This window comes from Silurus aristotelis (genome assembly GCF_946808225.1).
Source record: "Silurus aristotelis genome assembly, chromosome: 13".
NCBI lineage: Eukaryota > Metazoa > Chordata > Actinopteri > Siluriformes > Siluridae > Silurus > Silurus aristotelis.
This window is the reverse complement of record NC_139586.1, coordinates 3,198,581-3,225,333: the sequence shown is the minus strand read 5'-3', so window position 1 is coordinate 3,225,333 and position 26,753 is coordinate 3,198,581. Positions and strand designations below refer to the sequence as shown.

Below are 26,753 nucleotides of genomic sequence, written 5' to 3'. Positions count from 1 at the left end.
AATGCAGCACAGATTTCTCTTTTTACATATCCACTTTCTCAACCACACACACACACACAGAAAGCATTCCAAACGCTGGCACAGTAAATAAACCAAAGTTGGGTCACTTACTCTCGCCGTTGTAGCTCAGACTACCACATTCGCTGGACATGGAGAAGCTTCCCGGCTGATCGGCACCGCTATCGTGCCAACCCAAATCGCCCGGCACTGGGGAGCTGCCACGCTGAGAGTTAGTTGTGGAGCTGGATGGTCTGGAGCTGCTACAGTTCTGGGAAGAAACGAAGATCGTATAGCATTAGAGCATCAGGCCGAACACTGTCTCGATTGAGTAAATAAACCCCAAATACATGCTGCTTTTTGTTTTAGATATATTTTTGCTATTTTTGTTTAGTCTCTAAAACTCGTTAAACTTTCATTAGATTTTTTGTTTTTTTACATCCACACCCCGGAAACCCGCCGGTCTTTTTCTTTCTTGCTTTTTTTTTTTTTTTTTTTTTTTCCTTTTCTTTTCTTTTCTTTGAGCGCACATATGCGGCGGATAATCGGCCTCGTTTTTATCCTGTGTCGTGTCAAAACTTGAATTAGGATCAAAAAACTAATCTGCTTCCAATTTATATCTATATTTCAGGCCTGTCACGGACCCCAGGCCCTGCAAGTATTGAAAGAGGGCTCGTTTTTTATTCGGCCGGCACAACTGACAGCTTTATACCTCCGAGCAATCTGCCACAGTGTGTACAAGTGGGAGGTCATTCGGGTCAGGGGACGTGCGGAATTAAGTGCGTTAACGCCGCTGGTCACTTCGGAAACATTCGGAATAGACATGTTGACGCGCTTTACATTGATTAGAGTCGTAATCACGCACATGGCCACCGTAGAAATGTAGAAATCAATCGAAACTGAGATGACTACTTATCTCCATATCCCGTTCTCCTCTCTAGCATATGCTACAGTGGTGTGCAAAATGTGCCCTGCTAGAGAAAGCACCCCCCCCCCCCCCCCCCTCAGATTTATCTAGCAACACAGCACTCATGGCATACAGCTCCACTCCTGTGGACTTAGGCAACTGCTAAATTGCCCAGAGAGGGCAAAAGGGTCTCTTTGCTAATACGCAGTGCTACGATATATATCAGCTGCTCCCTGGCACTGGCGTTTGGGGCACCAGACAATCTTTTACTAGCGTCAGACTTAATGGTGTCAGATCTGTCAAGCTGGGGTCAAAGAAAAATAAGGAAGGATGTGTTCGTGTGTGTGGGTGTATTCTAAAATCAATCTACCTTTTAGAAATTGTCTCATTTGCCTCGCAGTGACCAGGTGGCGCGCCCAGGCCGAGAGGGACGAACTGCAGGAGGCTATAAACCATGACTAGCTTGGAGAAGAGTTAATGTGATCATTCATAAAGGGACGACTTGCCGGGAGTGGACATAAAGCGCGAGTGTATTGTGTATTCGTGTGTGTTTGTGAGGAGCACAGAGGTTAGGAGGACGGATGGGGGTGGCTGGGGGGAGGGGGTAGGTGTGGCTATTAAGTACTTTTAAACTGCAAGAGCTAAGTGATCTCCAACGAACAGCAGCATCGCGTATAAATACTGAGGTGACAGTTTAATATCAAGGGACAAGCTTGTGTGGGATTAGAAAACTTGTAACCCTGGGTTGCCGGATGACATTCCCTGGGACTGAGGTGGTCGGAGTGCAATGGGGAACGAGACCAAAGGGGAGTTGTAAAAAATTAATTTATAAAATAAATAATAAATACATACAATAAAATACACTGAATTGTAAAAGCCATGTATTTTCTTTTTCTTTTTTTTTTCTTTTTAAAACAATCAACTACAATTAAATAAAATGAAGATTTTATTGATTTTTTTAAAAATAGAATGTACCTCATTTCTTTATATTCTACAAATAATTCTACAACTGTACACGTTTGTTTCCAACGTGATTGGAAATTGTACAATCGCTTACTGAAAAGTTCTGGGCTTTCCTCCGTTCCTTCATCCTGTTGACTGTGCTGCGTATCTGCGAAAGAAAAATGAAACGTGTTCAATCGAAAAAGACGGCCGGCCCACTGTATCTGATCTGTAAACAGTGCAAATCAATGCAACATACGAGAATGTATGAAATATAGGAAACCGAGCGCACGAGCGATCGCGTCAAAAGCCCCTGTGTGTGGTACGGTATGTGTTACGGGGCGCAAACGTTCCTGTTTGTCACGGGTAATGGGAGGTGAAAGTGACACGTGGTGGTGCTGCAGTTAGAAGAGCGATCTGTGCCATCATCTGTTGCCTCACAGCGGATGCCACAGAAATGAAGTGCTGCAGGAGAGAAGCAGAAACGATTGCATTTGTTCAGGAAGAGGAAAGAAAAGTGAGAGAGAGCGAGATCTATGGAGCGCTACAGGTCGGGCATTGCGTACTAAAATGGGGTATCTGAAGAACTCATCATAGGCACAAAAATCAGCCATGACTTTAGAACCACCTGCCTATTATTATTTAGATGTCCCCTAAAACAAAACAGCTCTGACCCAGTGAGGCATGGACTCCAAAAGACCTTCGAAAGTGAAGTAGAAGATGCTCTTACTTGCCACAGAGGCATTACAGCACAATGAAATACTGGCTTTACCCATCCCAGCTTGTTAGGCAGCTAGGGTCAGAGACCAGGATCAGAAGCAGAGGGGTTTAAGAGCCTTGGCAGCTTGGACATAGTGGGACGTAGTTTAACCCCCCGACCTTCTGATCAGTAACCCAGTACTACTAAGTCAGTGTGAGGTGAAGTGCAGTCAGCGTTCCAATTCGTCCCCAAGGTGCTCAATATTGTTGAGGTCGGAGCTCCCAAGCAGGCCACTCCAAAATCTTTCACTCCACCGCATATTTTCATGGAGCTGCAACGGAACAGGTTCAGGTCTCCTAGTACAAATTTAACACTGGTGCGTCCAAAGACGTTCTATATACGATCGCATGCATTTGAATTTGTAATGACAATTCGAAAGCACCACATACTGTATGGCTGGAAAAGATGGGTGTCCCAAAAAATGTCCATATAGTGTCAGGGTTTCTGAAGTCGAATTTATACAGTGAACTATTTTTTGGCTAGCGAATGGAAGATTTACAACGACCACGGAAACGTAGAAACAAAGACGTTCTAAAGTGCTGCGAATGCGTTTCACTGAGTGTTAGAGGCAGCGTTACGTGGACATCGGAAAATGAAGACCTGTTTAAAACGAGTCCCAGAACAGCGAACTAAAGACTTTTTTTTAAGGGCTAAAATTATGATTTAAAAAATTTACACTTTTTAAGACCCTGCAGAAACCCTGAGTGTATATTCTAATGCTAAAGCTCTAATAGAAAGCAAAGAATATTCACGACCGTATATATACACCCCTTCCTTCTGAACCACGGAATAAATCCAGAGTGACTGCCACTAGTCCAAGGCCCAACCCCTCCTCCTTGCTGAAAATACATTATAGCTTATTAGGGCCTGTCGCCATCATAAATGACGCTGCCACTTGGATATACACACAGGCGCGTGTTTTGCAAAGACACCATCGTACATAGTGACAGGGCTAATGAAGAGAACAGAGCGCCGCTTTACAACGGGTAATGTGTCAGATTCAGATGCTTTCTCTGTATTGGATGAGACTGGCACATCTGGTCTGTTTAAAATACAAAAAAAATAAAAAATTGTAACTCATTAAATGTTCATTGGATCTAATAAATCAAAGGGTGGTTCCAGGTCGCATGTTAAATTATTAGTTGAAGTATCTGTTCAACACAGAGTTGCTCTATTACGGAAATAACAGCCCGAGGAGAAAACAGATTTCATCGGACCATTAATTCGAAGATTTCCCTGAATAACTAATAATAGAAGATGCAGTCTGTAAAAAAAATTAATAATAATAATAATTAATTTAATAAAAAAAAAATTCTTATCCACTCATTTTTATTCATTTATTTATTTATTTTTTCATGTGCACAGGTGAATCTTTATCGTCTATTTTTCCACTTTTGGATAATGTATAATAAGGAGGATGATGATAATATTAATAATAATAATTATAATAATAGTGCAAGCAGGAGGGGGGAAGGAATATAAAAGATTCATATGTTTTACATATTACAAAACCCTCTTTTAAAGAAAACAAACAAACAAACAAAAAAAAATGCATAAAGCAATCGTAGGTTGCTCACAAATTGTGAAGACCCCAGGGTCAAGGAAAGGCAGTAGTTGGAAAATAGATTCAGAAGCACTAAAAAAAGCCACTTAAGCAAGAATGTGGTGAAGATTTATTCAGCTGTGGTGTAGAGAAAGAGAGCGAGAGAGAGATTGAAAGAGAGAGATTCCACCGTGGCAAAAACAGAACTCTGACTCAGGGTCACCTCCTTGCCCTGCTTTTATGGCGAGTGAAAAGGTGCGAGGGAAGGAGGACAAAAGGTTAAAAATGTTCGCCGTGTGCCAGGGTACAGCTGGTGGAGGTGGTGGAGGGTGGGAGGGTATATGGCGGAGGGCTGTGACCTTGCTCATGCTTACAAAGCTATGCAAATTGAGTGACGGCCTTTTTTAGTGTACGGAGTATAATAATAATAATAATAATAATAATTAGATTAGAAGAAGAAGAAAATGTTATACAGAATGTTAAACTGGGTGTAAAAAAAAAAAATTATATATAGAATGTTTGTGTATAGAAATATAAAACATGATCTATAACCTGGGCACCATATTCGCTGCATTATGTAAAAAAAAATTTCATTCATTTATGCTTTCGTTCCAATTGACAGAACAATTTATTAAAAATCAATAAAAATGCTAATCCAAAATAAGCCTAAACCTCATCCTCACCATCATCTGAATCATCATTATTATTGGTATCATAATCTTCCTAATCATCAATCACCATCATTCTTTCCTAATCAATTATCCTTATTACGATCACCTCATCACCATCATGATCACCTTATCACCATCACCTCACAATCCTCATGATCATCTTCATGATCACCATCATCATAATAACGTCATTACCATCATGATCATCATCATGATCACTTTATCAGCATCATCATGATCACCATCATCATCATCATTATTAATGTTATTATTACTACTATATTATCGTTAACATCCTCATCGCCATTATCAATCATTCTCATGACGATCATCAATCATCATTATTGTTATCATGATCATCATAAGAAAAGGAAGAAGAAAAAAAAGAAAATTGTTATATAGAACATAAAACTTTGTGTAAAAAAAAAAATATATATATATATATATATAATATATATATATATTTTTGTATATGTGTATGTGTTTTGTATATGTGTATGTGTGTGTGTGTATATATATATATGTGTGTATGTATGTATATATGTATGTATATGTGCATAGGAATATAAAACAAGATCTATAACCTGGACACCAAATTCCCTGCATTAATCCAAAATAGGCGTCATCCATTAAATCGAACTCTTTTCCCTTTCCCCTGACATCTAAATGTTAATAGGCGCGTTTTACGGTAATACCGAGCGATCGTGTCGCGGGCCGTCCTGCATATATTCATACGCTCCGTTTTCACCCTGAACCTGCGGAGAAGACGGAGCGAGCCTGGGAAGAGTCCTAATGTCAGGATGTTAAATGGAGGGCTGTGAGTTTAAAAACTTAAAGAGGCAGTGAAATATTGGCCAATGTGCTTGAGGAATGACTCGCTCTTTTACTCGGCGTGTCAGTGCTTAACGGCAGACCCGGATGCATATAAGTTAGGCCAAGCATGAAGGGCAGTCGGACGCCCATGGGTTTGGGGGTGTGTGTGGGGGGTGAAAAGAGGGGGAAAAAACCCATATCCCATTGGTGGGGAGGCATCAGAAACTTGTCATTTCTCTCACTCACTCAGTCAGCCTTGAGACACACTGCAGACTCACCTCTGTGTTGTACACGCCATATATCAGAAAGATAAAGAGACCCTGCAAAAAAAAGGGGGGGGGGGGGGGACATAAAATATTAAAAAATATTGGAAAAAAAGCATTTTTTTTTTTTTCAATTGTTTTATTAATGTTTACAAAATCCAGTGCATTCACCATGTATGCATTTATATTACATTTTATTTTCGTATATATACATATACGTGTATGTGTGTGTTTATATATATATATATATATATATATATATATATATATATATATATATATATATATATATATATATATATATATAAATGTCAACCCAAGGATTTTTCTCTCGGAGCTCGTGCGTTAGAACGCTTAGAGTTAGAGTGTTGTGCTGAAGTGTCCACTCTACACCAGACAGCGCAGAAGACAGCACGCTAAGTAAAGAACAATCAGCACGAAAGATAAATGGAAGAAAAAGGTCCACAGAGAAAGCGCCAGCGTAAGATTACGGAAGATGGGAGAAAAGCATGACGAAGATGCCCTTCGGTGGACAATGAGTGGCGTTTTTTTTTTTTTTTTTTTTTTTTTTTGTTTATTTTATCTCCAGTATTGTACTTATAAGGTTATAATGCGTTTTATTTTCTTCTTCTCCTACAAAATGCTCCTGCTCTCAACCATGCCATAAAGGGCCGACTGTCAAGGGACGGATCTGAGTGCGGTTGTGGGGGGGAGAAGAAGAAAAAAATCGGGCGATAAATGTATACACTGAATGTACAAAACGAGGAGCAATATTTTGCTTACCACCCAAAAGGCTGCTCCACGTTTATGACACCCAGCCATCAATCAAGCGAGAGTTTGTAAAATCCAATTTGCCACAACTTAGACCTCAGTCTATCACGCATTGACAATTTGATGGAGGCCTGATCCGAATGATCCGAATGCCAACTCGCTTTTTTTATTCATTTCTTTTTTTTGCCTAAGTCACGGGTCGACCCGCACTGTATCTTTCAAGTGTCAGGGATGCGCACAAGTCCTGAATTCAAATATATAAAATAAAAACAATAGGAAGCTTTGATATTTGATAACAGCTGAAAGCTGTTTTTTTTTTTTTTTTTGGTTTATTATTACTAATGTTGTTTTTTGCTGTTAATTATCATCTGCATTCACTTTAATATGATTCTTATTCTTTTTCTTCATATTATTATTATTATTGAAATATAATCAGAATCAAAATCATCTTCAACTCATCATCATCCCAATCATTCTCATAATTTATTATTGTTCTCATGTTTATCATCCAAATGATAATCAGAGGCAGAAATTGTAGATTGTTGTGGTAGTTATCAACAATTATACTGCATTAATAATTTATTTATTTATTGGTATTTGATCCATAAGTTGACACGCTTTAAAAAAACACTTCCTCTTTACTCCTCAACACGCCGCACCAGGGCCCCAGCGGCGAAAAACTTCCATTTCCTTTTTTGCGATCCAAACGAATTACCATGTTTTTGATCGTGCCTCTTATTTCTAATTACATTTTGTTGTATCCTAACAAAGTGAGAAACAACATTCCTCATACTTGTTACAGAAAAAAACAAGAAGCAATTAGAATGTAATGGAATTAAAAATACATAGCATCAAAAAAAAAAAAAAAAAAAAAGCTGAATTGCTTACAAGTGTTAATTTGAGTACAAAACAAGTATAAAAATGGAGCAAATGTAAATGCGTTTTGTTTTTTGGTTTTGTTCCTTTTGAACTCTCGGAACGTAACTCTTCGGAAACGGACGCGGGGCGACTCGCGATGCTGCTTTCAAAGTATGGCTCTAGATCAAAACAAAGTGTCTGTGCATTAATTACATAAATTACATAGGAAATTAATTAGAAAACAATTGCATGGGTAAAAAAAAAAAAAAATTTCTGGTAAACATTGTTCTCTGTAAACATGCACCCATGAGACTGAGATGTAGTGCAGTGATTTCATTTCCATAACCACAAAACAAAACACACTACAAAACAAAACACGAGTGATGCTTCTGGGTGTTCTGGAGATTCTTGGGCTTTGTATGATTCTGTGAAAAACCTTTAACTTCAACATGGAACATGTTTGTTACACAAAAGCTTGTTTGTAGAAAGAAAAAATTTTCTTCACACTCAATAATCTCTAATGAATAAAACAAATATGATGAATATATTAATCAATCCACATACACTATACAGACGAAAGTATTGGGACACCTGAATTTTTTTCCAAAACAATTGTATGGGATGTTTTATAATGTTGTAGCAAATCGCTGAGGTGGAAATAGTAATACATTATTCTACTTGAGTAAAAGTGCTGTTACTTCAATTACAATTTTACTTAAGAACAAGTTGCGGGTCAAAAAATCTAAATGGTGTCAATTATTTCATTTAAGATTTACTTAAAAAAAATTTACGGGGGGGAGGGGGGAATTCCAGTGGAATGGAAAAGGGCAAAACAATATACATTTTAAACTAGTTATTTTTAATTGAAGAAACACCTTTACTAATTAAAGTGCAATAACAAAGAAAAAAAAACTAACTCTAAAGTAAATCTAACTCGTTACTCCCCTCCTCCAGCGGAGCGATGGGTTTCTAAGTGTGTAGTTTAAAAAAAAAATTTTTTAAATAAATACTGAAAACTAGAATGCCGTTTTTTGTTTTGTTTTTTTCCCCTGATAAATCCAGAGTTTAGAGTCGTCCAGTCAGCACTTACGGTGCTCTATCTAAACAGAGCGTGCAGGAATAAAGGCTCTCGCTCCTCATTACGGGACGACAAAATCCAGAAATTCACCTTGCTTTTCACTTAGGTGTCTCTCATTCCTTCCTTTATGGATGTGCACCTTTGAGCTTTTACTTACTTTCCCTCTCCTGCCCCAGTGTAATAAATGATAATAAATTTTTCACAGATGACCACCTCGTCTTTTATTTTATTTTTTTCTCCCCGACACTCTCCTCTAATGCAGGGGGAAAAAAAGTTGCGCCGAAAAAAAATCCACACAAAGCCATTTTTATTTATGATGCCGTCCTTGGTAACCCGAAATTTCAATGTAGCGAGATGAGAACCGTGATTAAAGAGACGCGGTGTCTAGGTGAAGGGTGGAGGAGGTAGAGTAGGGAGTGAGACAGCTTTCTGTCACCTGTGTGGATGTGATGCCTTGTGACATCGCAGTGTTTACCGCGGATTAACAGGACCAGAGTTCCTGCAGATTTTATTATTATTTACAGCACTAATAATGCAATGATTTGATCACCTGACTGTCCCCACCCAACCCACAGATCAGACTCCTCAGGTCGAGGCTCCAGGCAGCGTAAACATACTAGAACATCATCCTCATCTTCCTCATACCCTAGAACTGACCTGCTGTGATTGACAGGAAAAATTTAAAATTTTTGCAAAAAAGAAAATACGTCTGTTTACATTGGAGCAATGTTTGGATATTAACATTATAGTGTAAAAGACAAGGATCCTTTGCTGTTTAATGTAGTTTTTACAATCTATAACTAAACTACATGGCCAAAAGTATTTGGACACCTGTCGTTTTCAGACATACATGGTTCTTATCCCAAATGATTACCATAAAAATGACCACCCAATTGTATAGGATGTCTTCAGGTGTGGAAGCATGATTTTTGAATTTTTTTTTTCCCCTGACTCTCGACCGTACTTGAAGGAATTGGAAATGTGAGTGCACTGCAAGGTTTTCTCAACTCACCTACATCAGATAGTGTCAGGTTGTGTTTTTTTTTTAAACTTCCACACACAAGTACAAAAGTATTTGCCTTGAAATGTACTTTAGTATCCGAAGTACTATGATGTATTACAGCTGCAATGTTTCTATTATAATTTTTTGTCACGAGACTAATCAACTTAATTAACTCTGTTTATGTCAAAAGACTCTAATGTGACTCTCAGGACACCGATCTGTTAATAGAATGATATTGAGTCAAACACTGATCTAATACATTTATCAAGAGCCCAAAACCTTCTTTTCAGCTACTTTGGAAAAAAATCTTTAATTTCACTACATTTCAAAGTCAAAATCTCAACTAATGGAAATACTTAAGTAAAGTACAGATATAATTCGTTACTGTCCACCAGTGGGGGTCCACAAAGGTTTTGTCCATAGAGTGTAGTCCTTACAGATCAGGATTTTTACTTTTGATACATTTAAAAGCTAGAAATTGGTGTACTTTATCCACCACTGTGTATTATTAATTAATTAATTAAATCAAATCAAATATAAAATCTCTAATAAAGTCTAATAAACTACTATTTTTATAACCAAAATGACACAAATGAAGAAACTGTCATGTTCTCAATCCGAAAACAGTTTCTTAATTTTGCAAATAGCGCCCAGAGTTGACACAGGGAGTTTCGTGTGTGTGTGTGTGTGTGTGTGTGTGTGTGTGTGTGTGTGTGTGTGTGTGTGTGTGTGTGTGTGTGTGTGTGTGTGTGTGTGTGTGTGTGTGTGTGTGTGTGTGTGTGTGTTATGGTAAAGATTTCACACAGGAGTTGAAGGCTGGGTGGAGGTTACACTCAGGGCAACTTTAAACAGCGGGAATCAAAATTGCACTCGGCGCACCGCTGCCGCAAAAACAGCTGGATGCGATACAAGATTTTGCACGAGGACGTTTCTGGATGAACAGCTCAACCTGTTCGCTGTCTGTTCCCGCGCGTTTCTTGTGATGAATAAATTAGACCCCGTGAGCTATTATTAGGAAAACAAATAACTCTGTGGTGTGTGGGGAAAAAAATAATAATCAAGTGCTAACGGCCTAATTTACTGTAGTGGCCTCATTTTTTTTTGTCTGGTAAATTCAATGAACTTATTTCCAAGGTCTCAAAAAAAAAAAAAAAAAAAGCTTCTTAGCGAAACTGAAGCGAACAGGCTTTTACACTCGTTTTACGCTTTGTCAGATTATTCAGGTGAAATTCGGCTATACGTCTGTTTTTATTTGGTATTTCAAGTTGTACAAGGTCAAGTGAGTGGGGATTTTTTCCTCGTTTGACCGGGAGGACCTTATGCATGTGGCTGTAATTACAGTAATAAGAGACAAAATGCTTCCTAAGGTGAAAAAAAGGGCAACAAAAAAAAAAAAAATGAAAGCAACATTACAAAAACAAAATATAACTCAAGTACTTTTGTTCCTCCATCACCTATTGACGAGTACAATCTGGCAACCTGGGAGCTCTTGACATAATTCAAGTCTTCGACAGGTTATAACACAAGATAGAATAAACTGAACACAGGTAGCATCAGGTCACACACACACACACACACACACACTAGTGAACCTGCTGTTTTTTTTTTTTATTATTATTATTATTATTATTATTATTATTATTATTATTATATCAATTGATCAGTTTGTGACCAATGAATCTGCTCTACAAGTTTTTTATATAGGGGCATGTGAGCATTAAGCACTCGGAAAAGTAAAAATAACAACAAAATCCTGCTCCTATGAACATTTAAAACAATACATTTAGCTTAAATATGAAATACATGGTACACAGTTTGATCCTTAACTCAGGTTCAGGAAAAACACGTCTGCTTTCTGAGGAAAAATCCTATTCCAGACCAGGATAAAGCAGCCATAAATAAATAACAAAAAAAATCTGCAACTGATTGGTTTCATTAGCTGGCTACTCTATGCTGTATTTCAGTGAGACAGAAAAGATTAGTGCAAACTGTAGGTTACAACATGGTTGTAATGTGATTAGTGTTTATTTGCAGAGCAAATTTGTTTATCCGTTTTTGATCTGATTCATCACGGTTGTTGAGATTTGTTTCCACATTCGGAGTTCGCCTGCAGAATGTTAGGTAGACGGGGCGAAACATCTCTTTCGATCCCTACGTCTGTACAGTTGTTAGTGTTATTAAAATTACGTTGGTTTTTTTTGGTTTTTTTTTGAAGATTTAAAGAAAGACTTGTGTATAGCAAAGTAGATTTTGGCCTTAAAAACAGGCTACACATGGTTTTATGAATATAAGGAATGTTGAGCGTTTATTAATGTCAATATACTCGAACCGTCAGAAGACCAAACATATTGTATAACCGACTATCATCTCTGACCTGCTTTCATTTAAAATAAACACTGTTCATTTCATATGGGTTAATCAACAGGGCCACTATAACGCAACCCTGCACCTTGAACTTATTTGGGGAAAAATAGTCAATGCACTGCCACACGTTATAATTTCCACTGCCACACTTTACATCCCCTGCACAAACTGCATAGTTCATATCTTTATTATTTTATTTTATTTTCCTACTTCTGATAGTTTTACATGTTTTTGTATAGCACCAGCACCCCATGACAAATTTCTTTTGCATGCAACCAACAATACTTGCAATAGAGATTATTCTGATTCTGATATACACGATATGGACAAGAGTATTGTGACATCTGACATTTTATCCAGCCATATGTGGTTCTTCCCCCAAACTGTTCCCACAACAAGTTCTATAAGATGTCTTTGGATGTGGGAGCATAAGATTTCCCCTTCACTTGATCTAGAAGACCCAAACGTGTATCCAGCATGACAATGCCCCTGTATACAAAGCCAGTTCCATGAAGATACATGGGCTGGAAATCTTGAATGGCCTGCTGTAGAGCTCTGACCTCACCCTTTTGGGATGAATTAGAACACTGACTACATCCAAGGGCTCCTCACATCACCTTGCAAGTTTTTTTCTGAATATTTAAAACAGACACAGATTATTTCAAAATATAGGAATCCATTGCCACGCATATGTTTATAGCTTTTTAAAATAAAAACTGTATCTGGCAAAAAAAGGCCACAAGACTCGATTCTTAAAAAATAATAATAATAATAATAAAATTAGCTTTTTAATGTAATGTGTTAAAACACATATCTAAACAATTCTCTTTCTACTGAGAATCGAAGTAAAAATGGCATGCTGATGAAATTTCACAGCTGGACCACCTGCTGCCTTAAAGGTCCCCCTAATAGTTTTGCTGTTGCTCTTCGAACTGGTGGTTTAACGGAACGCCTTCATTTGCATCAATCGACACGCGAGTGGTCCAAGCGACTCCAAGGAGAGGACCGCGAGCGGCTTTTGAACAGAGGGAGGGTTTTAAACAGCCGGAGAGAGACGGGAGGCGACAACTGCCGGGGCGGTTCAGAAAGCATTAAAGAGAAGCTAATTATGGAGAAAAATGTCATGAGAGAAGAAGAGGGGGGAAAAAAAAGAAAGAGAAAATCTTTTTTTTTTACACTTACAAACCTTGTAAGCTAATATACGTTATATGGATAAAAGTTTGTGGACTCCTGAACATATGATTTGCATGTGCTTTTTTTTCCACGAACATTCTATTCCACGTTATAAATTATTTGCAGTGATCATAATCTTTACTCTTCTGGAAGATGTTCCACTAGATTTTAAAGTGGGGTTGTGGATATTTTGAAAGAAAATCAGGTGTCCCAATACTTTTGTCTATAGAATTGGCGAGAGAGAGAGAGAGAGAGAGAGAGGCTAACATAGTCCACAATGCAGAACGCCTGTGGCAATGAAAGGGGGGGGTGTGGAAAAATCAGTCCAGAGAGATAGAGAAGGATGGAGGAGATCCACAGGCCACCCCATGAGGAGTCAAGTGAGTTGAGGAGCACCATCGCAGAGGCATTCGGGGGAGGAGGAGGAGGAGGGAGAAGGGGAGAGTTATTAACTTAGCCCTGAAACACCTCCTTAATATAGGGGCCAGCAGTGATGGCTAACAGAGCCTGGCAGAGGTGACAGCTCTTGGACCTGCTTGAGGAAATCCAATTGAAAAGCAGCCAAGAGGAACAACAAGCGCAAAACAGATGTTCCCACTAGCGCTGCGTGCAACCGTGTATACAACAGAAATACCTCGCCGTCCTCTCCAATCTGACACAACGATAACAATCGTGCTTGATAATAATACCCACATTTGTGGGCCTTTTAGCGCAAAAAAAAAAGTGCTTCTTCTTTTTATTAAACAATGGCATGATAGGAGAGTTGGGTTTCGCTGCAAAGTCAACGACTAGAGCTCGGATCCGAAGCCAAATCTCTGCGACGCCAAATGCACTGTGGGACGAGTACATCGTGGAGCGATTTGCTGCCTGCGCCGTAAAACGTGTAACGGAAATCAGTGTGAATTAAGGAGGAATTTTCGAAAGTGCGTTGGGGGGGGAGAACAGTTCTGTCTTCCCACGGTAGCGCACGCTTGTTCATTGGTTCGTTTTTTACTGCTGCGGAAATCTGATTGGTCCAAAGATGCGTTTCTCTCAGCTCTGAGAGCAGTTCTGTCTACAGGATTGTAGACAAATTTTATTAAATTATAATATTTAATAAAATTTTATTTAGTAATATTTTATACATATAATTAATATAGAAAAAAATGTATCTAATAAATACATTTAATGCAATACACATACTGATTAAATTGATTAATTGATTAAATTGCCACAAATTAAATTCAGTAAATGAATTAAATTAAATTTACATTTGTTAGACCCCAATTGGGTTTACAGATTAATAAATAAATGTTTAATTTTTAATAAGGTGCCACTTTCTATTAGATGTCTAGAGTCTCCAGTGTCTGTACTGTCCGAGGTCAAGCTTCAGTAACTTGATAAGCCACTTTTTTTTTTTTTTTTTTAAACCTAGTTTACGTTACAAAAAAAAGAACAATTAAAGTTGACGTGGGAATGTGAGGAATTACATTACAAAATGCCCTGTAGTATAAATTAGAAATAAAAAAATCCCCGAAAATACACATTATTTAATCAATTTCATTCATTCTCATTTCATCATTCATTTCATTACTCGTTCGTTTCATGCTCCAAAAATGAAAACTAATATTTACTGCTGCTATAATGCAAGTGATGTTAATCACTATAGGCAGATACGTACATTTACATAAATACAAGGAATGAAATACTGGGACGTGCTTTAATAGGAAACCGATCTGACACAGGTCGCATCATTTGTTTCTTGTAACTGCGTGCTTGTGATTTGCACTTTTTTCTTAACATTATAATTAACAGACTCGATTTCTGTTTCGACGTCCTCCTTTTTTGCGTTTGGTGGTTAAAACAGTGTTCTGGTCTTACTGACGGTGATGTAATCGTTTAAATTACATCAGAAAATCTGAAGTGCTAAATGGATATTTTGTAACATTCAACCATAATTTAAATCCACTGATCTCAATGCCTGACAACTTTTCATTAGTGTAGTTGAGAATTCCTACAGTATATTAGGGATCAGTCAAATAAACCTATTCAAATAAATAGGGTGCATATCTATTATATATTGTAACCGTCGAAAGAATGTAAACTACATAGGCAAAAATTTGTGGACATCTGACGATAAAGTTTGTGTGTGCTTTCTGAACATCCCATTGCACATTTATTCCCAGTTAACTCATAACAATAACCTCAATTCTTCTAGATGTTCCACTAGGTTTTGGAGTGTGCTTGTGGAGATTTGTGCTCATTCATACAAAAGGGCGTCAGGTACTGATGAAGGTGAAGTGAGGTGGCCTGGGTTGCAGTTAGCATTCCAATCTATCTCAAAGGTGTTCAAATGGATTGAGATCAGAGCTCTAGAGAATTCTACTGAAGATCTTACATATTCTTTAACTCATGTAAAGCATATCTTCATGGTCCTCACATCAGCTGGCTTTGGCTTTGGTTCTTTTAGTTAAAGTGAAGGTATAATTTCATGCTACTGCATCGAAAGACCTTTTCTACAATTGCAAGCCTCCAACTATTTGGTAACTGTTTAGGTTTGGTCTCAAATCACCCTTTTTTTTTTTTTTAACTAACCAGCACAAGTTTTCTATTAAAGTGAGTGTTAATAAAGTAATGTAGTGTCATTTTGAAATTTGAGACGCAGCCCATGACGACAGTTATGACGCCGGCGAAACGATTTTACTAGTATTTTTTACTAGCAGGGTCAAACCAGAGTGGTCTGCTCACATTAGGTTCTCTTTAATTGCCACTATGTGCAGCTTAGGATGGCTCCACATGAACAGTCTAGAGATCCATGAGGTTTCTGTGCAACTCAAGAACTTTGAGGATGGATTTGGACTGTAATTAAAATAAACAGTCTGCTACAATGGCTCAGTGCTGCAGTATGCATGAACATGTTGAACTTCTGATCAGAAGGTCGTCAGTTCAAATCCCACCACCACTAAACTGTCACCATTTAGTCCTTGAACAAGGCCCTTAATTGTAAGGGTAAATTAAAATGTAAGTCACTGAACAGTATCAACAATGAGGGAACTGTATTAAATGGATATTTGGTGGCACCCAGATAAGGATGGGTTTCCCTTATGAGTCTGGTTCCTCTCAAGGTTTCTTCCTCATATCATCTGTAGGAGCTTTTGTAGCCGCAGGCTTTCTCATTAAAGATTTAACTTATAAATAACAAACTTATAGGCCAGGGGTCCCCAAACTACGGCCCCCACATTTGTAACAACCGTTTTAACAATGGCAAAGACATATTCTGAAAGTTTTACTAATAATATCTGTATTTGATAATAAAGGTCGGCTTTCAAACTAAAATTTCAATTAGTTAATAATAGAGGTCGAGGCACCAATAGTTGAAACTATTGGCTATTGGAAAAAATCCATTACAATATAGTTTTTCCGACTTTAGATCCGCTGTCATTACAAAAGTGGCCTCTAGGGGCGAAGCACTGATGCCATGTGCTGTTTGTTTTCACAGGTGAAACTGTGCACTGCATGGAGAGAGCAATTTTTAATACCTATAATTTATGTAATTATATTTATTAATGAATATATTCATATTTATTGGCTTTAACACATTTTCATGATTCAGTACTTTTTATATAGTTGTAGTTAAAGTTCAGTACTATTTTGCATAGAGTGTATATTTGTTTTGATCCATTATCGGTTGATTTAATCAGTTATTGGCAAGTACAATCAAACTCAGTGATCAGACTCAGTAAAATCGGTCGACCTAATTAAGTAAAAGTTTTGATTTCAATAGCAATTATTCTTAAAAAAAAAATAAAAAAATTTATGATGTTAATGTCTGCACAGTGCGTAATTGAATACTGGTAGTCACTTTGGCCCATGACATTTTATGTTATAGATCGACCCGGCCCCCATTGAAGAAAGGAAAAATTATGTGGCCCTCACAAAAAAAATTATAGGCACTAAACTTAGAAATTCAAACCTTATAACCTCTTTATTTTTTGTAATGCTCCTTTGGAATAATGACCACTGAACTGAACTGAATAGAATTGAATCAGACCACGCCTATTATTTTTCATTTCTTATAACACAATATGTCCTACTAGACTAAAAAGCCAGTGTAAGGAATTGCAGTATAGAATGCATTATAGCCTAAATTATGTATTAACATGAAAATTCAAAATGTCTATACCAATGTTATGTATATACTAATAGTTCTATAACTTGAATATGTATGTATGTGTGAACACAGAAACACAGTGTGAGCTCCGAAATTAAAAAAAAGACAAGTCATAAAAAAAGTGTCATACAAGTATAAATCCGGATAATGAAATCCGCATAAAAAAACATCCCTAAAGCTCCTGGTGCACATGTGTTTGAGAGAGAAAGTGAGAGAGGGGGTAAGGAGAGACAGAATTGTAAACAAAGCAGTTTTTAAACAAGACAATTTCATATCGAAGGGCCAAGTCAAACATCGGCAGCCGAAAACCGATACACACTTTCAGCACATGGGTCAAACCGCACTCTTTGAACGCGGCGAGGGAAAACGGCGCCTGTGTGCCAAGAAGCTGTTTAATTAAAGGTACTAAGGTGTCCAGGAGACGTTTCTGAGCGGCCCCGCTTGTCAAAACTCGTGAAATTATACAAGCAATGTCAATCATTGAATAATTACAAAGTTTCCACGGATGGGAGGGAAGAAAAAAAAAAAAGTTTAAGCGTTTAAGACGGCGAGAAAGGCATGGCGTCAAATTCGGTCCAGGCTCGTGCGGCGTGACAAATAGCAGGAATGACGGCTGGGAAATACACCGTGAGCCATGTTGATGTTGTGGGGTGTGAACAAAAACCGTGAATGTGGATCAAGTATTTCGCGAACGAAAAAGCTTTTTGCTGTAAAATGAATGCAGGATACATAAATAATCGCTGAAACAAGTTCCGAGTGTGAATTTCCAAACGTGGTGGAACTTTTGTCTGCCGTCTCTCCCTAACCGAATGGGCAGCAGGTTAACTCCCTCCCACCGAAGCGCATCAATCCTTATCAGGGGGAGCCCTGTGTGAGCGTCACATGCAATCACGGCTGACTATGGATGGCGGGAGATCAAAGTGAAAACGAATGGTAGCTCATCGCCATGAAGACTTCATATATCTTCGTTTTTTCCAGTCTCTTTGTTTCTCACAGTCCCGGCCCGGTAGTTTTATTCCCTTGCCTCCTCGGCGCGGAAGTCTCTCCGCTCCTGAATCGTGACAAATGTGGAAATGTTTTGTCTGGATAAAGCTACTGATAAAGCTACAGGCCACTGATAAAACTGTGGAAGAGAGGAAAAAAGAAAGAGTGTGTGTGTGTGGTGGTGGTGGTGGTGGTGGTGGGGGGGGGGGTGTTACATTTGATAATCGCGATAATCAATTACGCTCACTTAAAAGCTAGTTAGTGTCAGTTAGTGTCACTGCTGCTACTCATTACGATCATTTCATGCTTGTCTTGGCTTTTCTTCATCGGCTAATGAGCTCACTCAACACGAGGGTGGCGGGGAGGGGGGGGTTTCTTGACGTGCACCCGAATGGCGTTAGGGCGAGTTTCGGCCGCGTACTGTGCACGATTCAAAGCCTTGTGATTGGCACATGCTTTCGCTCAATGAGGATAATTACTAAAAAAAACAAAGCGGACGAGTGCGTCTGCACAGTGTAAAGATTTGAGGCTTGAGACTGGTCACACAGGATTTGACAGGCTTTCTGCTTTTTTTTTTTTCTCCACCTAGAGTGCCAAACACTTAACACAAACCATGGGCCTCCTTCGCCGGTTCTCTGCCTCCGAGCACCATGCGGTCGACGAGAACCAGATTAATAGGAATCAGCGTGTCCTGGTAAACACTCTTTAGGGGGGCCGAGCAGAACAGCTATTCCTGGAGGAAATGACATGGGAGGGGTGCGCCCCGCTCTGACAGCCCAGGAAGGGCAAGAGGCCAATGAGACAGAGCGCTGCTGAGAACTCCTCTTTTCTCTTAGTTCAGTTCTCTTCTGTACACATTACTCATGCAAAAAATTATAAAAAATCTTTTAAATAGCACAACAGGGTTTCCTCTTGGTATTAAATAATAATAATAAAAAAAAAAATAAAAAGCTCAAACAGCAGATTGAATATCTTTGAATTGATTATGTACGTTATTTCCAGCTACAGCTAATTTTTGTCCGAAAAGATTTAGAACAAATAACAAGAGAAATTTCAGTGGTAAAGTTTTTTATTATTATTATTTTATTTTTTTTTGCCGCCAGTACTGCTCAATTGCTTCGAGTTAAAAAGATGGACGTGTTGAACCCACTCCACTTTGCCACCCCTCTGTTTTAAAACCTGGTGACAGGTTCGCCTGCAATATAAAACAGGTATTGTTTTGACACGGACAATTTGGGTGTCAGAGCGGTGTCTGAAACTAGAGAAAAGAGGGGGAACGGTAATTGTGTGTGTGTGTGTGTGTGTGTGTGTGTGTGTGTGTGTGTGTGTTGTGCTCTCTTAGGGAGGTCATGAGGTCAAGCCCAGTGGGTCATGAGTTCCCCGGTCTCCTGCCAGGCAAGCAGCATGGTTTGCTTTCATATGACACACACGTTATTACTAAATGGAGCTGGCAGGTAATTCCAAAGCAAATAAATGTGGGTGGGTGCCAAGTCCGACAAGCTTTTTAAGGGGTGCGCCATCGAGCTGAAATTCCCCTCGTTCATGACAGAGAACGAGGGCTGCTCGGATTCCTCGCAAGGCTACATTTTCTTACAGGTTGCAATTTTTTTTTTTTTTTTTTTTAAGACGTTTGACGCGAAAGAGTGCACTCGTTAAGTCCGGGGATGTGGCAGAAAGACCAGACACACCAGTAAAAAAACGGAATACTGAAAACCAGGACCTGGAGTATTCGATTATTCTGATAATATTGTGTATTATATCCACAAATATTATCAAATAATACAGTGACGTATTAAATGCATAAAATAGAGAAAGAGATGAGAATGTCTCAATATAATTTTTAAACTAGATAGACATTTAGGTTGGGGTTTTTTTTTGGGGGGGGGGGTTTATAATAAAAGCATTTAATAATAATATTACTAGTAACTAGTTGCATCCAATTTAAAAAAAACTCAAGAAATCGCTCAAATACTTCCAATTATTTTTTTCAGATAGATAGATAGATAGATAGATAGATAGATAGATAGATAGATAGATAGATAGATAGATAGATAGATAGATAGATAGATAGATAGATAACACCAGTAATAGATAGAAATAAAAGGGATTAGTTCAAAAAAGGTTAGACTAAAAAATATACACTTGTCTAAAAACACTAGTACAATACATAAAAAATATTATATATATATATATATATATATATATATATATATATATATATATATATATATATATATATATATAAAATTATATTTATAACATTTAAATATATAGGAAAATGTTTAAATCTTCCAAAAATAAAAATAAAGAATTTTTATTATTAAAAAGAAAAAAATTTATGCCTGTGTAAACTTTGCATACAAATCCCTTTTTGAATATATATTTCATTGATAAACCTGCATATAAAGACCTAATAAATGTTTCTTAAACTGAATATAGCTGCATAAAAATGACAAGAATGCAACGTAATATAAACGCTGATGTTCTCCTCACCAAATATACCGTAAAAAAGGGAAACATTAATAAATAAAACAGCAGTCACTATGTGAAAATTCACACTACCCACCTATTAACATGCTTCAATAAATCAACAGCAAACAACATCATGTGCTACGCTTCACATGGCCAAAAAAAGTTTGTGACCCCGGGCCTTCTCCTCTGCTCCCTTTATCCTTAAAGTTATTGATAGGGTGGAGTTATGGGCTAATAATGCAACAGACAATGCATGGCGGGGGCCTATTATACGCCGGTAATAGATAGTGGTGGGCTTTTGAATGACATTGCGCCGAGATTGGATGACGGAGACTCGGGTGATTTATAGACGAATCAAGTGCTTCCTCCTCGCTCAACCTTCCACTTGCCGAGTGATAAAGGAGGGCACGAAGCATGGTTTCCCGGGTTCATAAATAGAACCAAAATCATTTAACCCGCCTGTTTTTTTTTCTCTCCAAACATCAAACTGAATATTGGAACCATGTACTTCCTCAGTCTCAAATTTAATAATATGAGCAGAATATACACTATCAACAAATATATCAAATATTTTACAATCTTTTTATTAAAATGATGGAAAAAGAGAGTGATTCAGTATGAATATTCTGCTAATAATAATGAAGGATACATTCCCTTTTTTTTAAGTCTAATAAAAATAAATAAGAATAAATCATTATTAGGAAAAAGGAGGACAAAGCAGGACAAAATGAATATTCCACAGAATGATAAAATAATACATTTAAAAAAAAAAAAATAAACATAAAAAAGTAAATAACTATTAACTAATTAATCGTTAATTTTAAATAATAAATAACGATTTTGTACGTGGGAGATAAACGATGGCCAGAACAATAAGAGTGAGAGTGAGCAATGAAAAGGGCTTGTCAACATTATCTGCTTTATTGATTTCACAGTAAAACTCTCAAGCTTAAGTTTTATGTTGTTTTCGCTACCTATTGAAAATACAATGAAACATCTAGTAGGGCATTTTATAAACACACACACACACACACACACACACACATGCGCGCACACACCCTAGGTTTTGCATCTAGACGTCTACTGTTCGTCTTCCTTCATAATTCCACATGAATATCCCAAGCCTGGACATTAACACACACTTTATACACCCTGAACTATCCATAAATATGCTTTGTGTTATATACGAGGTTGCATGTCTTTTCTCGCGTCATCGATTTGAGGTTCTTTTTTAACCACCCCTAGAACTTAATCATTAGAGAGACAGACATTTACTATATGGACAAAAGTATTGACACCTGACTTTTCCAACGTTTTTCAATCCGTCACCACAAACATGAAGACTCACAATTGTATAGGAGGTCCAGAACTAGGAGACACAAACCTGTTCTGATTTGGTTTACAATTGGTTGAAAGATCTTGAGTGGCCTGCTATAGATCCCTAATGAACACCTTCGGAATGAATTGGAATGCTGAGTGCACCCCAGGCCTCCTGGCATCACCTACATCAATACCTGACTTTAATTTCACCTTTGTGGCTGAATGAGCACAAATTTCCACAAGCAAAATCTACTGGAAAGTCTTTCAAGAAGAGTGGAAGTTATTATTACAGAAAATGCGTAGTCGATATACTGTATATTTTAATGTCTGTTTTTTATGTAATGAAAAATCATTTACACTCTGTCCTTTCATGACATTTAATAAACATTCAGAATGACTACAATCTCATCAAGAAAAGAATATTAAATAAATGAAATAGAGCCGAGTATTATTACAAGTATTATTTTTCATCTTGAGGTTATTATCCTTGACCTAATAATGTGATGATAGGAATTATTACATTCATATTCATTACAATAAAAAAAAAAAAAACAGAAAAAAAAAAAATTTGAATGTGGTTAATAAATATTTTTATTTTTTTATTTATTTTTTTTCATCCTACATAAAGAAGAAAAAAAATAAGGGCTCTGCCTGTCATACTTAGTCTTTTCTAATGTATGTGATTTGCATTTGAATGATGACTAAACAACTCCCCGTGTGAGCGATGCTTTAAGAAGGCTGGGATGCGACAGATCCAGATGTTACAGCTGAGCATTCAAGGCTACTCTGAAAAATGAATGGTCGCGAGATGAAAGGAAAGTGTTGGTTGTCATGCAACGGGTGATTGTAGTCTGGTAATAATCGATTTATTGCACACATACAAAAAAAAAAAAACAACCCTGATTGTTGCTCATCTCGGAACTCACTCAGCTCTCAGTCTATCGAATTAAATATTTCATTCTTTTTTTGGTGTGTATATGGAAACTTCAACAATTAATTTCTGTACAATTCAAAGGTTTCTATGAACCGCCAACAGACACAAGGAGGTATAATCAGACCCAAAATACTTCATAAACCTACTTTTTTGTTCTTTTTTTGGCCTTAAAAGAATGCGCTGTCTGTCTAACTTAATTACTGCTGTGGAAAAAATATTTTGGTAATTAGATGCAAGAGAAAAAGTACTATTTATAGCATGCTGTTTAATGATCTGACTCAGGCTGCATCTCGATTGATTCCCCTGTTCGATCTACAGCTCTATTGTAGACGCGACTGATTAAGCGGCACGAACAGCCAGCGTGGCGATCGAACAGTGTGTGTGGAGTAGTCTTTTTTTTTTTTTTTTTATATATATATATATATATATATATATATAAATATATACACTAATAGATGAGAGTGAGACAGAAGAATAAGGTTAACAGTACATTATAAGCAGAATTACAAATTCTACGGATATAAAATTGTAAAACTATATTGTCTCTAGGGTTTTAGTTCCTATTTGCTCTCATCGATATTTTTGTATGATTTGCATTAGAAATTAATTATACATTTATTCTAGTGAATGACTGTAATGTGACATAAATCGGATATTTAGATCGACTGAAGAGAATAAAATGTTTGGTTTTTATTGTGGTTTGTGACCATTAGTGTGAAGTAGTAACAGATACTAATAAAGCACATATCACCACTGTCTATTTTCTTCATATTATTCAGATGAATCCTTTTTTTTTTTTTTTTTTTTTGCAGTTGGGAGAAAAAAAATTTAATAAATGATACTATATTAAATTACATACTCCAAGCTCCAAGCGTTCTCCAAACTAAACTCCTACTGCCATTCTCAATCGAATTGCGGTCAATTGAGAAAGGCAGAGACAGAAAACAAGAGAAAGACTTAAAAAAATAAAAATAAAATATAGAAAGTGAGATAGACAGACAGTGGTGGATGAAATGTACCTGTAGTGAGTTGAGGAGGATGAAAAGGTAGGCCATGATGATGGAGAAAGGCACAAGAAGTCCACAAAGCCAGGTCAGGCCTAAAATTGGCAGCAAAACCAGCACTGCTTTTACTGCCGCCCTGTGAAACACAGCGGATCTTTTCTCATCAGTGTATGTGGGATATATTTTACACACACACTCACACATGGGTACAAAATAAAAAATCTTTACAAATATTTTTTCCTTAATCCCTCTGCCAGGTCCTGCCAATCTCCACCCTTACTGAGCAGCTTGGCAACTTTCATGGTCATTCCGAACCCGACAAGAGCTACTGCTTAGTCTCACATTGTGACAATTTACACACTAAATCACTTTTAATTCTGTTTAGTATAAAATTACCATCCAGTTCGAGTGACTGCTAAAATGAACCAGCTGTGAGAGAAGCTGGCGGATGAAGGGAGCCGGTGTGAGATTTTTCCCTGCCGACGGCAGGACTTTCAACGCCTGCATTGATATTCGCAGTTAAACTGCTTATTCAGGAGGCCTTAACGTGTCACATGCAACTTCGGGATTCTGCGCTTTCACTTTCACAGTGCCAGAAATATTCTGCTTGAGTGTGGCAGCTTAATTATTATGGCTGTTTACTATATCAAGAGGAAGCTGGAATATTTATGAGCCAATAAGACTTACTTGAGAATGTTCAACGCGAAAAAAGAGCGGTGTTTCATTTTGTTCAGGACTTGCGTCAAACGCTTAAAATGTTTAATAGGCTGCAAATCCGCTTTTTTATTTATTTATTTTAATTGCTATCAAAACTTAAGGACGTTAAATCACTCCATGGCAGTTTTATAAAGAAAATCAATAAGGTCATAACCATAATTGTTGGAGGAGGACAAGCAGTCTCTGGTTGAGAAACTGCACCACCATGTGGTAAGTAAAGATGATTAAAAATAAAATAAAAATAAATGCACGTGAAACAGACAGGGAAATTAAGTGAGAAAGAAACTTTACCGTATCTGATCAGACACCTGTTCGATGGAACTAGTGCTGTCTGCCATCATCAGAGATCTTCTCTTGGCTGTGGAGATGGTAATCATAACCACACGGGTCAGTACCATGATGTTTACCTGCAGGATATTAGGAATGTTTGATTATATTTTCTTTATATAATACCACTTGCCACAAAATCTGGAACTGTGTATATGTATATATACATAAAGATCAGGCATAAAATTATGACCAGTATAGTGAGCACTTTATCCTCAAAAATGGTAAAGCGTAAGGATTTGAGCGAGTTTAACGAGGGCCAAATTGTGACTGCTAGACGACTGGGTTAGAGCATCTCTAAAACTCTTGTGGGCTGTTCCCGGGCTGCAGTCAGTATCTATCAAAAGTGGTCCAGAGAAGGAACAGTGGTGAACCGGAGACAGGGTCATGGGAGGCCGAGGTTCATTGATGGACGTGGGGAGCGAAGGCTTGTCCGTGAGGTCCCATCCAACACACAAGCTCCAGTAGCTTAAATTGCTAAATAAGTTAATGCTGTTAAAGCTCAATGGGTCAGAACTGTTTTGGCAGCAAAAGGGGGATCAACACAATATTAGGTAGGTGGTCAAAATGTTATGCCTGATCAGTGGTCATAAAGTTATGCCTGGTTGATATATTAAAGTAATTGTATAGAGAAAAGACGCAGCCGCACCATAATTATGAAGATGACCGGACCAACAAAACCCCATATGACGCCATTGTGTACACTGAGCCAGCAGTACTCATCTGCTGAGTAGCTTCCAGAGGCTGAAGCCAAAGTAATGGCGACTATCAGGACAGGCAGACCTGGTAGAATAAAACAATTGCCTGTTATTAGTGCAAATATAAATATATATATATATATATATATATGTGTGTGTGTGTATATATATTATTTATGTGCTTGGTCATGGAAAAGCACAGCAGAACCTTCTTTTCAGTTGCTTAATATACAGTATATCACACTTATATTTGATCATTAGTAACATAAATTTCCACCAAAAATGTAAAAACACTGCACAGTTTCACCTGCTCGGAGAAAAACTTACAATATTATAAAAGATTTATAGGATATAAACACATCAGCCTTGTTACCCCAGCCAATCAGGTAGTAGTATTTCATATGGCGATCTTCGCTCAGGTTAACGGTCACCACTTTGCTCCAGAGCAGCAATCCCTCCACTAACATCCAGCTAAACGCTGCCATGAAGAACAGATGGAGCAGAGCTGCCACCATCGTGCAGGCCACCTGAGGGCACAGGGTCACCTGAGGTTAAATATGTAAAACAACCACACAGAGGTCACATGCCAGGTTAGATTTCATGCCAATTATGGCATCAGGGCCTCGAAGATCAGTGACAGCATAAAAGCATTGACTTTGTTTTGTTTTTTTTTTTATAAATTTTCATTACAGCTATATATTTTATACACCATTTTCATAAAAAAAAGTATACCTCTGGGTCGGCCGTCTGTAATTATTCCTTTACCATGATGCATACCTTGTTATGAATCGCAGAGCCACTGCACAGAAGGACTATTTGTGCAAAAGTCAGAGAGATGACAAGATTCTTGTGAATGGACGTCCTCTCCGATTTTGGAATACTGCACAGATGCAGGGGGAAATTACATTCGTTTTAGTTAATCGATTTCATTTTTCTGTTATTTCCAGCAGACTGTATGGACCGTAAATCTTTTCCTTAAATCGGCTTGTCCAGTACTGTACTGA

At 37.7% G+C, this 26,753-nt stretch overlaps 1 protein-coding gene across 5 annotated transcripts in view; it reads right to left on the bottom strand.

Moving 5' to 3' along the window:
- LOC310735409 (adhesion G protein-coupled receptor D2) overlaps positions 1-26,753 on the bottom strand; it is a 60,999-nt gene that overhangs the window by 22,971 nt on the left and 11,275 nt on the right. For 4 of the 5 annotated variants that reach the window (XM_083558140.1, XM_083558142.1, XM_083558144.1 and 1 more), the window contains exons 16-23: positions 26,527-26,629; positions 26,123-26,276; positions 25,701-25,834; positions 25,016-25,131; positions 24,023-24,143; positions 5,912-5,953; positions 1,962-2,015; positions 112-268 (exon numbers count right to left, since the gene is read on the bottom strand). In XM_083558140.1, coding sequence (XP_083414266.1) covers positions 112-268; positions 1,962-2,015; positions 5,912-5,953; positions 24,023-24,143; positions 25,016-25,131; positions 25,701-25,834; positions 26,123-26,276; positions 26,527-26,629 — 881 coding nt within the window. The remainder of the gene's footprint in view (positions 1-111; positions 269-1,961; positions 2,016-5,911; positions 5,954-24,022; positions 24,144-25,015; positions 25,132-25,700; positions 25,835-26,122; positions 26,277-26,526; positions 26,630-26,753) is intronic. The other variant, XM_083558143.1, reaches the window with a different exon arrangement.